This window comes from Octopus sinensis, linkage group LG5 (genome assembly GCF_006345805.1).
Source record: "Octopus sinensis linkage group LG5, ASM634580v1, whole genome shotgun sequence".
NCBI classification, from domain to species: Eukaryota; Metazoa; Mollusca; class Cephalopoda; order Octopoda; family Octopodidae; genus Octopus; species Octopus sinensis.
The window spans coordinates 40,553,346-40,567,769 of record NC_043001.1 but is presented as its reverse complement, the minus strand read 5'-3'; the positions used below and the strand labels follow the sequence as shown (position 1 = coordinate 40,567,769).

The following is a 14,424-nucleotide window of genomic DNA, read 5'->3' as shown; positions in this document are numbered from 1 at the left end:
AAATGACTGCTTTCTTCTTCAGTGTGCTGATAGTTGTCCTGATCTGAAGAAAAAGTTATATGTTGGTTCACAATCAAGCAAGTGGTAAATATTAAAATTAAAATCTTTTACGAAATAATAAAAACAGTATGCTTATGATATCTATCAATATATCTATAAATATTGTAAGCCTCTTCAGATACATTTTATTTAACAGATCTCTTCTCCTAAGTATATCTTTTTCTTTATAATTTGCTTTATTATTCTATTGAAGCAGATCAATGAAAGTACATGAGTGGTTGTTATTATTATTATTATTATTATTATTTTGTCTGCTGTTATGTTGTGAGTTCAAATTCCGTCAATGTCAACTTTTACTTTCATCCTTTCGGGGTCAATAAAATAAGTACCAGTTCTGTACTCGAGTCGATGTAATCAACTACCCCCACCACCACCACACACACACCAAATTTCAGGCCTTGTGCCTATAGTAGAAAAGATTATTATTATTATTATCATTTCATCTGCGCTACATTCTGAGTTCAAATTCTGCTGAGGTTGACTTTGCCTTTCATCCTTTCGGTTTCAATAAATTAAGTACCGGTGAAACACTGGAGTCGATGTAATCAACATGTCCCCACTCCCACAATTCAGGCCTTGTGCCTATGTGCCTACAGTAGAAAGGATTATCATCATCATCATCATCATAAAGGCAGTGAACTGGCAGAATCCTGGAGCACCAGGGAAAATGTTGCAAAGCATCACATAGGAAATATAATAATGGCTTCAAATTTTGGCATGAGGAAGATAATAATGATGATGATGATAATAATAATAATAACAATAATAATAATAATAATAATAATAATCCTTTCTACTATAGGCTCATGATTTGAAATTTGGTTGGAGGAGGCTAGTTGATTAGATTGACCTCAGTGTTCAGCTGGTACTTATTTTATTGACTCTGAAAGGATTGAAGGTCAAGTTGACCTCAACGGAATTTGAACTCAGAATATAAAGATGGACGAAATATTGCTAAGCGTTTTTCCCGGTGTGCTAATGTTTCTGCCAGCTTGCCACCCTAATAATAATAATGATGATGATGATTTCAAATTTTGGCACAAGGCCAGCAATTTTGAGAGGGCGTTAGTCAATTCCATCAACCCCTGTACTCAACAGGTACTTATTTTATCGAGTCCAATAAGATAAAAGGCAAAGTTGACCTCAGTGAAATTTGAACCCAGGATGGTAAGAGCTTGAAGAAATGTCACTTCATAATGATAAACAGCTTATTATATACAGTATTCAGGTCCATTATTCTGTATAATCAATTTGAGAAAGAGGAAATAAAAAAGATTAAATGTTTCCGCTTTTCTTTGTAAATTTTCTGAAAACTTGATTTAAAAATGACCATTGCCATAACATTGTACAAAAATAAGTTAACAAAAGATTTTCTGTGTGATTGCCTGACCTGCTAGAAGTGGCAGCCAAATTTAACCTCAATTTACACTCCACTAATGGAAGGGCATATTAGAAAATTTAATCTTGGCTATATTATGTCTAGGATGGTCAAGACTGACTTGGGGTTAAACAATAACAACATTGCATAAAATCATGTACAACATTGATTTTCCAGAACCTTTGGTTTCAAAGCCTTTCCAGATTACTAATTTTTTCAAAGTAGAGGTAGTCGCCTTTAAATTGAACAAATATCAAATTTACTTAGAGTATGGTAAGAAGCTTACTTCCCAACCACATGGTACCTTGTGCAACTGTCTGCTACACTAGCCTCGAGTTCAACCAAAGCCTTGTGAGTGTATTTGGTAGATGGAAACTGAAAGAAGCCTGTCATATATATATATTTATATATATATATATATATATATATAGAGAGAGAGAGAGAGAGAGGTCGCAAATGCCTTAATCTTGCCTTTAGGCTCTAATTGCTAATAAGCCACCCTTTTAATTTGTTATATCAGGTTGAGTAAAAAGTAAGCAACATTTTGAACTATGAAGAATTTGTACTGGATTTTTGCAGAGTTATGGAATTTTTTTAAACATTTTTTTGCAATTGTCTGATAATACAGACATCGATTGCACAAATGTATCACAAAATTAACATTAATATTTCTTTCACCATTGTTACAATCATCTGAAATGGAATTGTCAAAGAACAATATTCTAACAATTTTGATATTCGACTTCAAAAATTGAAATAAGCAGCTGAAACTGCTTGCGATATCAACAAAACATTTGGTGAGGAAATGACCAGTGAGTGGTCAGCTCGAAAATGGTTTAAACGATTTCATAGATGAGACCTGAGCCTTGAAGATCATGAGTGTAGTGGACGCCCATCTGTCATCGAATATGGTCAATTAAAGACCATCATTGAGAAAGCTCCATGTAAAACCACCTGAGAACTGGCAAATGAACTTCAAATTAGCCAGAAAACTGCCTGCAACCATTTGCATGCAATCAGAAAATCAAAAAAGCTTGACAAATGAGTACCACAGGATTTGAATGAAAATCAGAAAATGCACAGATATGAAATTTGCTCTTCACTTCTCCGTAACCAGACCAATCCATTTCTCAACTGTATTGTAACTTGCGATGAAAAGTGGATTCTGTAAAATAATGAAAAATGTTCTTCGCAGTAGTTAGACCAAAATGAAGCTCCGAAAACCTTCCCTAAATCGGAGCTCTTCAAAAAGAAGGTTATAGTGACTGTTTGGTGGTGTACTGCTGGATTCAGCCACTATGACTTCTTAAAACCCAGAAAAACCATTACTGCAGAAACATTACCATAAAATTGCCAAAATGAATGAAAAACTGCTATTCCTCCATCCCAGACTGGTCAACAGAAGAGGGCCAATCATTCTTCATGACACTGCTTGAACACATGTTTCGCTAATGGCATTTCAGAAGTTATGGGAACTTCGCTACAAAGTTCTTCCCCACCCAGCTTATTCCCCAGACCTTTCTTTTACCAACTACCGCCTTTTCAAGCACCTTGATGGTTTCCTGCAAGAGGAGTTCAAAAATCAAACCAATGCAGAAAGTGCATTCAAAGAGTTCATCAGCTCCAGAACTCCAGATTTTTATGCTACCAGGATAAATAAACTTGTAACTTTTTCGCAAAAATGTGTTGATTGTAATGGTACTTACTTTGATGAATAAAATTTCTGCATTGTGGAAATATATTGTGATGGATTTCATGTTTCAAAACGTTGCTTGCTTTTTACTCAGCCATATATATATATATATTTATGTGTGTGTGTCTCTGTCCCCCCACCATCACTTGACAACCAATGCTGGTGTGTTTCTGTCCCCGTAACTTAGCGGTTCAGCAAAAGTGAACAATAGAATAAGTACTAGACTTACAAAAAATAAGTTCTGGGGGCGATTTCTTCAACTAAAACCCTTTAAGGTAGTGCTCCAGCATGGCCACAGTCAAATGACTGAATCAAGTAAAAGAATAAGAATTAAATAATTAAATGTACAGGTACCTATACATACTATAGATGACTCAAGTTTATTAGTACTGTAATGTTCAAGGGACTGAAAAATAGGGTCAGTTAGTAAACTAGTCTAGTGTCCATGGGAGTTTAAAGTTCATGCTCATAAATTAGTACAAATTACACTGAGTAACATGATTTTTATTCTTGGTACCAACTGTTATTTCCTATTTTCTTACCCCTAGAAAGTATGAAAGATAGCTAATGTTTCTTTCAAACTTTGCTTTTGTTACATTTATTCAAACCCCAAAGAATCCCCCTCGACACATGGCTATGATGCTCCTCCACTACTCCTTCACATGATCAGAGATGCACATATTGTCGGCCACTAAGAGACATGCTCGAGTGGTTTAAATCAAGCAACTGACAAGCAAATCTGTGGTATTGAGCAGAATATTTGCTATAACTATATTTCTGCTTCAGCAACTCAGTGCTGAGTTGGTCTGAAATGTGATGGTCAGTTTCAAAACCTTGATGTCCAGGTCGCAAAAGCAAAGTTTTCAGGGGATAGTAGTCATTTCCTTTGATTTCTAAATACAAGCAAATAGGAAATAACACTTACTGACTAAACACACAAAAAAAATTAATATTTTGTTGCACAGTGTTATAACAGGTTCTTGACCATCGGTATCCAGAAGGTCAGTGCTTTACCTTTATGTACTTGTATTCCTTATTTTACTATTTAAAAACATCATATTACCATATTTTATTGTTATTGTAATTTTAGCTCATCATGGCTTAACTTCACTGAATTAATGGATACAGCTTCAGATTCTGCTGAGGTAAAACATTTTCATAACAATCATAAAGTTGGTTTTATTTTCCTTTTGTTTTTGTTGTTTCCTTGTGTTTGTTTTTTAACATCTTATATTATTTTTAATAAATTTTCATTCAATCTTATAATAATTCTGCTTGTATTACTTTCTCGGTATTACTTTCTCATGATTCGAGAAAAAGAGAGAGAAAGAAAAGAGGGAGAGAGAAGTTTCCATGATATGAGGTAGGGGGAATGTAATTGTAACACTTTCACATGATTAGTTAAAGGGAAAGAGAGGAGAAAGAAAAAGGAATGAGAAAAAAGAGGATAAGGCAAAGAGTGAGACAGAAAGAGGGAGAGGGAAGCGCCCTTGACATGAGGTAGGGGCAACATGATATTTATTACGTGGTTAAAAAAGTTAGCTGAAGGTAGTGATATAGAGAGAGTTAGAGATATAATTTTAGCAGAGGGGTGATATTCTGATGGTGAGGTTAAAGAAGGGGAGAGAAAGAGAGGTGGTGGCAGCAGTGATTGCATAATGAAATGTGTATATTTTTTTAATTGAACTTATGCATGTGCATAAGTACAATTCTGTGAAATACTCATGCTTATTTATGTGGCAGATATATGCAATTTAATTAAAGGTTGTGTCATATCTATGGAATATTTTCTTTTTGTTTATGGGAAAAATGGAAAAACAAAAGTGAATATTTATTCTAGTCTATAAACTTATGCATAAAGTATATAAAGTGCATTAAATAATCATTGTATTCCAATTTCTTTCATGTTTCAATGTGTAGCAGATGAGTGACTATCTTTCCATACAGACACAAGATAGGCTATGCTTTCAGGTTTTTTGGATGAAGTTTTCAGAAATAACCCAATAGGTTTACCATTGATTTTGTGAAATATTCACAAATCCCGCTAGTATAAATAATTCTAATTCTGTTGGTAGGGTGTTAAAACAAGAGCATCTGATCCTATGATGTGGTTTTTCACAAGTGGTACTACAAGTCATCCTAAAATGACTGAGCACACTCACGCTAGTTATGGAATTGCTAGTTTGTCTATCACCCGGTAAGCTGTTTATACTTTTCCGATGTAAAAATAGAGAAAAAGAATACCATGTTATGTGAACACTTTAGCTTCTAGTGAGATAGTGAAAAAATCTTCTACGTGGTCATTTCATGTGCATAATATAACAGTCAAATCTCCCTCAGCAAACACTAAACTACATATTTTAAGCCTTAACCCTTTAGTTTTCAGGGAATAGTAGTAATTTCCTTTGATTTCTAAATACAAGCAAATAGGAAATAACACTTACTGACTAAACACACAAAAAAAATTAATATTTTGTTGCACAGTGTTATAACAGGTTCTTGACCAGGTATCTGGCCAAAATATTCTTCCTGTTTTATGATCAAACTGGCCAGATCTGGCCTCTCACACCAGTCCTAAAATACTCTAAGAACTAACAGTTACCTCATCAAAATCTCAAAGCTACAAAATAATGCAAGATTAATTCAAAACAATGTGAATGAATAAGCATTAATTTCGACAGAACAATGTGAATGCTAAAGGGTTAAATATTAGTTTCTTTTCTCTTGGTACAAAACCTATATAGTTTTAGAGAAAGGAAAATGAAATATGTTGATGTCCATGGTTTTCCCAAATGTTTTCGAAAGTAAAGCAAGGATTGAAATTGCATCCCAGTTTTACGTTGCAAGGAGCTTATGTCTTGCTCTAATGCACTTGCCTCATTTCATTCATCATTCAGGACAGCAATAGAGATATGATCACCATTAGGCTTTTGACTGACGTACTATGCCAGAAATTTACTAAAGCAGAGGTCACCAGTATTACTCAACAACAAGCATCACTTTACCATCAGACAAATACATATAATATTCTACTTGTAGAGTCCTGTCTTGTATTTTTACCTTCTACATTATGGGAATTATCTGATATGATCCTCCTCTTGATTTATATTTATACATTCTATAGAATTAACTAACTTTCCATATAAACTTATGAGAAAATTAATGTTTTAAGCAAAGTTTGTATCTCTTACCCACAATTGAAATTTAAGTTTTGTCTGTCATTTTCTCTTTTAGATATCTTTTAACTGCTACTCCAACTGATGTAATTTGGAATTTAGCAGATACAGGATGGGCAAAATCTGCTTGGAGTAGCCTCTTTGCACCTTGGTTGGGTGGTGCATGTGTTTTCATTCATCACACAACTAACCACAAATTTGATTCTAATTCACTTCTACAAGTATGTTTATTTTTGTGGAGTTTTTGTTTGTTTATGGTTTCTTTGTTTTTGCAATTACCTCCTCATTTTTATTTCTGAGCTCATCATGTCTATTTTATTGTTTGATATCAATTTTGTCAAGTGTGACAATCATTATAATTTAATATGAGGGAAAATCATTCCGCTGTGGCTTAATTTATAATATTTTTGTGCATTTACCCATATTTCTAAATTATATGGTTCCATATTAAGTAACCCTATTGGTACCATTAGCAAGCATCTTCTATAAACTTAAGTTGACTAATACTTGTGGGGTATTTGGTAATTAGAAAGTTTGCAAAAGCACATACACACACGCACACACACACATATAAATGCTTGCATTGGTGCCATGTTAAAAGCACCCAGCACATACTGTAAAGTGGTTGGCATTAAGAAGGGCATCCAACCATAGAAACCATGCCAAATCAGACTGAAACCTGATGCTTTACTGACAGCATTCCTCCACAATGGAAGTCTACTCAAACATCTGGAATGGTACTCCTACTACACATACACTTTGAGAACTGCATCCAGAAAATGCCCACCTGACTGACTAACATGAAGATATTCACCAACAGACTCTCGCATAGATCCACTGTCTCCTCATTTTAGTTCTACCACTACTGTGATGGCCTCTGTTTTTTTTTAACTATTTGATCTTGTGCCATCTCATCACCTATATTGTGTCCACTGCCATGCCAAACTATGCACGAACCAATGCACTTAATTCTTCCTTCCTAGAACATCAACTTTCTTGAATTTTTGTTTTTTGGTTATAGGAAATACCTATGTTTTTCTTATAGCCATTAACTGACAGCTGTTCAGATACATTAATATCTGATCTCATTCAGACTACACAATTAGAAAATAATAATAAAGAGCCATAGGATGAAATTTGATTATTACCTAAATGCCCATAAAACTGACTTAGTGTGAAGTGAAACCAACTTTCATATCAAGTTTGATTTATTTTTCAGATTCTGGAAAAATACAATATTTCTGTCTTTTGTGCACCACCTACTGCTCTACGCTTGTTTGTTCAAGAAGATCTAAGTAAATATAAGTTCAAGTCTTTGCGACATTGTGTTTCTGGTGGTGAACCAGTGGTAAGAAATTTTCATTGTACTCACAGGAAAACCTTGGTTGTACTTGTAAAAAAACAATACTAATTATTTGTACTGAATTAAATTGAAATCATTTAATTTTTGTCAAGTTTCAAATAAATTATAGTAATTATCTTTTGGTAAATATTTTTTTCAAATATCTGATAGGTTAATATGAGTTAGATAAAATTAAAACAGCTATATTAATTATAATTTTACTGTCAGCAGGAGTTTTATAACAACACTACACAGAAGTATTAATTTTATACTACTCTCATAAAAAAATATATATATATATATTTTTTTTTTTACCTGGAATATTTTGTTAATATTACTTTAATTTCAGAACGAGGAGCTGATTAGCCAATGGAAGAAGGGAACAGGTCTGGAACTATATGAGGTCTATGGACAAACTGAAACAGTATGAATTTTTTTTTCTCCTTTTTTTTATTCTCATAATATGACCAGTGAAGTTAGCTTCTCTTAAGCACCTTATGACATAAGAAAAGGAGTGATATATACTGGTGATATTTCTACTATAGATAGTCACTTAATACTACCACAGTTACCATCAGTTGCAGTTATAAAAAATATATAAACTAAACTCAATACCAATGTTCTTATTAGTCACTACTCATATTAAGCAAACACTCATCAACTATGCTTTTCTACTCATGCAATAAAACCTCCACTTTTTATAGTCCTTGAAATTTATGGGTAACACAGGTGTTTATAAAAACAAACAGCAAGTGACCTGTTTGAAAAGACAGGACTAACAATGGACATCATTGTGAGAATGTCGTTAAGTTTTGAAAAATTTGTCTATGATTTATTTTACATATGTTTCTTTAGTAGTGTAAGAAACACTGATAACACAATGGCTGCAGTAGAACAAAAAATCTTTTGTTTCAGCTATTTATGGTCAGTTGTATTGCAAGTAGTTAAGGGATTGTGTCATACTTTACAGCTCTAAGTGAAATTTTAGAGTCAGTTTTCATTTACACAATGACTATTAATTGAGCATTCATCTATGAAATTTAATGGATATAATCATTGAACTGACACTCTCTGTCAGAAGTAATATAATTTTAATCTCCAGACAGTATTATAACAAGCTTTTTTTTCTTTGTTTAGCATGCCATGATTCATTTACTAGCCCCAGCAATCTAATTCTATCTCATGTAGCTACATGGTTTCAGGATTATAGGAGAAAGAATATGAATTTTCATGACAGTATGACAAATAGCTTCGTATTGACCAGACTATTGGATGTAGTTATATATCACTGATCACAATGCATTTCCTTGAATTCTTGGAGCTTTCAAATGATGTCATTCAGCTGGCTAGGTAGGGAGGCCAATTGATGGATTGCCTGTCTATTGCTGAGTTGCCTATTTACAGCTGAGTGGACTGGAGCAATGTGAAATGAAGTATTTTGCTCAAGAACGATGCACTGCCAGTCTGGGAATCAAAACCTTGATTTTGTGATCATGAGTGCAACACCTAACCACAGAGCCAAGTACCTTCACATATAACAAATATATGACGTTTTTCTTAAAAGCATAATTGCTCTGAAATGAAACTGGGACACACAAGGGTGGGTTGAAAAGCTTGAAAAGCTCATAGGCTGGCTATGAAGTCTTGCATGCATTAATTTCTGTGTGAGTTGAGAATATTCTGCACAATGAGCTTGGTGGGACAGTTTTCTGCTCAGTGCATACCACATCTGACACCTGATAAAAAGCACATCTGGCTGATCACACCACAGGAAAATCCGACATTGTTCTCGGAAAATTTTGGGGGATGCAAAAGGCATTTGTGGTTATTAACTATCTTCAAAAGAGCAAACCATGAATGGAGAGTATTATGCCATGCTGAGATAGTTATGAAAGGCTATCAAGATCAACCACCCAGAAAAATTGAAAAAGAGGTCTTGTCTCATGAGGACAATGACCCAGCATACAAGTCCTTGACTTCAGAAGCTGCTGTGTGATTGTGGATTTGAACTGGTTGATCACCCTCCCTATTCTTTTGATTTGGCTCCATCTATCATCTGTTCCCTAACATGAAAAAACACTTGGTTGGAAATCAGTATTGCAGTGATGATGATGTCATATCAGTTGTTGATGACTCTTTTGACCAACAAGATGAAAGCTTTTTCATCAATGGGATCCAAACACTGCAGTACCAATGAAAGAAATGGGTGGACCACAAGGGGAACTATATTGAAAAATAACCTCATTTGGTCATATTCCATGAGAGCATTTTGGCCAGCCAATGAAACTTTCAGCTACTCCTTGTAATGTGAAGTGAAATAATTCCAACCAAGAATTGAAACCAAATTGTTGAGCTTAACACCATTCAGGAAAATATTGAATATTCCTCTTTTTTTTTTTTTTTTTTTAAACTGTATCATAGTTCTATCTATACTGACTACTGAAATTAATATGTAATGGTTAAAACAATATAAATGGTAAAAAGCAGATGAATGTATGGTTTAAACATAAGTGTTACTTCCAAGTAATAATAATTGCTATTTCATGACAACATACCAAATTATCATATTCATCATAAGGCATGTATGAGAAGCTCATTAAAGCTTGGACATCTTGAATTCTGTAAATATTGTCGGCTATCAATTGACACAAATAATGGGAATTCAAAGGTTTACTTTCAAAATATGTATTATAGGCTATACAAAAGAGAAATTTAATTCTATGAATTTTCAATATTTCAGTAGAACCTTTATTCTTTTAATTTTCTTATTTTTCTTGTGTAATTATGACAAAGAGACATTTGCTTCTTTCAGACATTACTCTGTGGTAATTATCCTTTCCTTGAAAGGAAGATTAGGTCAATGGGAAAGGCTTCCCCTGGAATAAACTTACAGGTAACTAGATTAATTCTTATGATTAATTCATAGTCTCTCTCTCTCTCTCTCAATATATGTATATGAGGGGGGTGCTGAAAATACAGAAAATACAGGAGGATCAGTTAATTATGATTTTATTCAGTATATTTCCCTCTCAGATTCATACACTTATTGCAGCAATCCTTCAGTTTTTCTAAGCCCTGTAAAAGAACTTGGAAGGTTGGGCCTCCAACCAGGCCTTTCACAATACCCTTCAAGCCAGGTACTGTTCAGCACCCTACATGTATGTGTGTGTTTATGAATTCTAATCATGAGACATTTATCCCATACTACTCATCTTTATGTCCAGATTCCAAAATCCAAATCTTATAAAACTTATTCAAAGGTTTTTGCTCCTGAAAAATGGAGCACATTGAGCTCTAAAATGTGGGAGTTAAGGCCCCTATTGGGTGGGGGTGTCTTAAAGTCAACCAGAGAAGTTGAATTGTTGGGAATCTTTTTTAACTTGTGTCTTATATCTATTGTTCAAATTTCTTTGAAATAAGAAATATAAGAATGGTTTATAAAAGAGAGCAAACCTACAGAAAACCACAAGATGAATGATCACAATAAGCAGTCAGCTACTTTACCCTAGTCGTTACACTTTGAATCGTCCCAATTGTGTCCAAAAAGGGTTAGTTTATTCTTTTGTTTCAGTCATTTGACTGCGGCCATGCTGGAGCACCGCTTTTAGACAAGCAAATCGACCCCAGGACTTATTCTTTGTAAGCCTAGTACTTATTCTATCGGTCTCTTTTGCTGAACTGCTAAGTTATGGGGAAGTAAACACACCAGCATCGGTTGTCAGGCGATGTTGGGAGGACAAACACAGACACACAAACATATACATATATATATACGATGGGTTTCTTTCAGTTTCCATCTACCAAATCCACTCACAAGGCTTTGGTTAACCCGAGGCTATAGTAGAAGACACTTGCCCAAGGTGTCACGCAGTGGGACTGAACCCAGAACTATGTGGTTGGTAAGCAAGCTACTTACCACACTTCCACTCCTGCAGCAAACAGAGAAGCCAACATTTCCAACGTAAATTTTCTGCCATGAGGGCACCAACTAAAAGTTTACTTTTTGAATTTAAGAACACTTGATTTGGATACCTACTCATATAGGCCCTACTGAAATCCAAATGAAAGGTTGTCATATATTAACACAGCCGCATGCCACTCACTTATTGTGTTTAAAAGCCTGGTGAAGGGTGTAAGTAAAAGTTTATCAAACCTATCCACAAATAAAGACATTTTTGATGCTGTTAGCTCCTATTACAACAAGGCTTTGACAGCTAGCAGGTTTGGGGATTGCATCTCCAATATGCCAGGACCTAACACTCACAAACGAAAGTGCCACTGTAAGGTGTTTTGATTTACCCCCCATTTTTCATTCAGTGTTAAAACCTGTGTGGGAAGGAGCTTCCTTAGATTAGTAGTAGATAAACATTAGACATAATCCCAGAGGTATGAACATTCATTTAATAGACAACTTAAGAGTCTCATTCAGCTGTGTACCCAGTGTAAAAAAAATGATTTTAGTGAATGCCCTTAAACCCCATGCTGAAACAGGATGCTAATGTTGGGTTAACAGTGAGTGCCCTGTAGATGGTTGATGTAGACTATGAGGCAAAGGTTGTGTCCAGTAGCAGCAGCACCAACAACATAAGGATACATACATGGAAATATGTTGGAGCAACAGAGAGCCCTTTTAAGCTGCAACTAAATAACCACAAGTCCTAGAGAGGCACAGTGTTACAGCATTGGCCAATTATATATGGAATTTAAAAGAAGAGAGAACAGCTATACAGGATTAAATGGAAGCCCCTGGAACAGCCTGGATTATACCTCAATGGAAGCTGATAATGCAAACTTTGTTTGGTTGAGAGGGTAAGGATCCTTAAAATTTACTTGATCCAATAGCCTTCTTAAATCTAAAAAGTGGAAGTTTTTCGTAGTATCAACATGACAGAAAATATATATTGGAAATGTGGGCTTCCTTGCTTGCTGACTAGTAAACAGAAAATACATGAACTGACCCTTTTCAGACAGAACTGGAACTGCTCAAAGGTAGTAAACCTCAGAAGGAGTTTTTGCTTTGAAAAAATTTCATTTCAGGAGGGTTTTTTTAACACCAAGCTGACCAAAACTGTATTCTTACCTTCATTAGCAAAGGGGTTATGTGCCTCCAGCCATCAGATCTGATAAGTTGCCTATACTGCTAAATACAATAAAAGACATGAAACCAATGGTAATTTTCTTATGAACCATAACCAACAACTACATAAAATATTCCTGATGAAAAATATCTTTTTAAGGGAGTGATTCTTTTCCAGACTTATGGACAACTGACCAGTTATTTTCATATATATATATATATATATATATATATATATATATATATATATATATATATAAACTTTCATGCCTTATCATAACAGTAGTAGTTCATAACAGTAGTCAATGATTAGTATGATGCTATATTAGCTGGTACACTCACCAGTTAATATTAAACAATTCATCAGTCAATACCACAGTCTTTTCCAACAGCCAACAGCTTACTCACACACAAGAGCAAACCAACTAAGTAAATATGCACTACAGCAACAGATGGCCTTTTGTAGCCAGACATTCTTAATTAAAAGGTGCAACAATTTAGATCTCATAACCATGGCAACCCATCAACTTTTGTTGCATAAACAGGAAAATACAGAACTTTCCATAGTATTATGTTACTTTCCATGTTGCTTTCTAAAAAAGGATAAATTAGCATATCATATATGCATGCTTCCTAATCCATCATTTAAAGCTTTCAATGGATGGAGCCATCATTTTATATCTAAACTAATATACCCCAGAAAGAATCACAAGATCTAGGAAGCTCAGGAAAACAATGGAACTTTTTATTTTTATATTTCCTTTGAAATTGTACAGTTGACATCAAAGAATTAAGATTATGATTATGAGGACTATATAGCTTGGAAGGACATATTTTACTGCAAATTTTCCATGCAAAATAGGAGATGAATGCATATAATTCACAAGTAAATACAGAATATACATTGCATATTTTGTAATAAAATTTGTCATTTTCAAATTAATCAAATAACTTTCAATCTTTATCATTTTTTCTAAAACAATTCTATCATATTTGTAATAGATTGTAAATGATGAAGGAGAAGTACAACCACCAGGCACTCTCGGTAACTTAGCTATTTGTTGCAAACCAGATAGACCAGTTGGACTATTTAGTAGATATGTTGTAAGTATAATAAAATTATAGAAATATATGTAACTATTTTGCTTCCATACTTTCTCCCACTAAATATTACTTTTAATTTCTTTTACTGCTGCATAAGATCACTGTCTAAAAATCTGTTTTGCATTAATAGGAAAGATAATCTTTTCTTTTATCTTTTTCTTGTTTTGATTATTAGACTGCAGCCATGCTGGGATTTTAGTCAAATTTTGAGGAATTTTAGTCAAATGAATTAATTCCAGTACTTTGTTTTTTTTTTTAAAGCCTGGTACTTATTGGTCTCTTTTGTTAAAAATGCTAAGTACTGGGTATGTAAACACACCAACACCGGTTGTCAAGCAGTGGGTGAGAGACTAACACAAAGACACACACACACACACACATATATATATGATGGGCTTCGTTCAGTTTCTATCTACCAAATCCACTCACAATGCTTCAGTCAGCCTGAGGGCATAGTGGAAGACACTTGTTCAAGGTGCCACACTGTAGGACTGAACCTGGAACCATATTTTTCTCATCATATTATCAATAACACTATCTATGAATTTGCCTGTGCACACTCTTGTCAATGTGTTTAATTTTTCCTGCGTGTTT

At 34.3% G+C, this 14,424-nt stretch overlaps 1 protein-coding gene across 1 annotated transcript in view; it reads left to right on the top strand.

Moving 5' to 3' along the window:
- LOC115211773 (acyl-coenzyme A synthetase ACSM3, mitochondrial) overlaps nucleotides 1-14,424 on the top strand; it is a 52,498-nt gene that overhangs the window by 28,826 nt on the left and 9,248 nt on the right. The window contains exons 5-12 of the mRNA XM_029780448.2: nucleotides 23-84; nucleotides 4,222-4,276; nucleotides 5,207-5,328; nucleotides 6,366-6,528; nucleotides 7,527-7,655; nucleotides 7,999-8,073; nucleotides 10,462-10,542; nucleotides 13,729-13,830. Coding sequence (XP_029636308.1) covers nucleotides 23-84; nucleotides 4,222-4,276; nucleotides 5,207-5,328; nucleotides 6,366-6,528; nucleotides 7,527-7,655; nucleotides 7,999-8,073; nucleotides 10,462-10,542; nucleotides 13,729-13,830 — 789 coding nt within the window. The remainder of the gene's footprint in view (nucleotides 1-22; nucleotides 85-4,221; nucleotides 4,277-5,206; nucleotides 5,329-6,365; nucleotides 6,529-7,526; nucleotides 7,656-7,998; nucleotides 8,074-10,461; nucleotides 10,543-13,728; nucleotides 13,831-14,424) is intronic.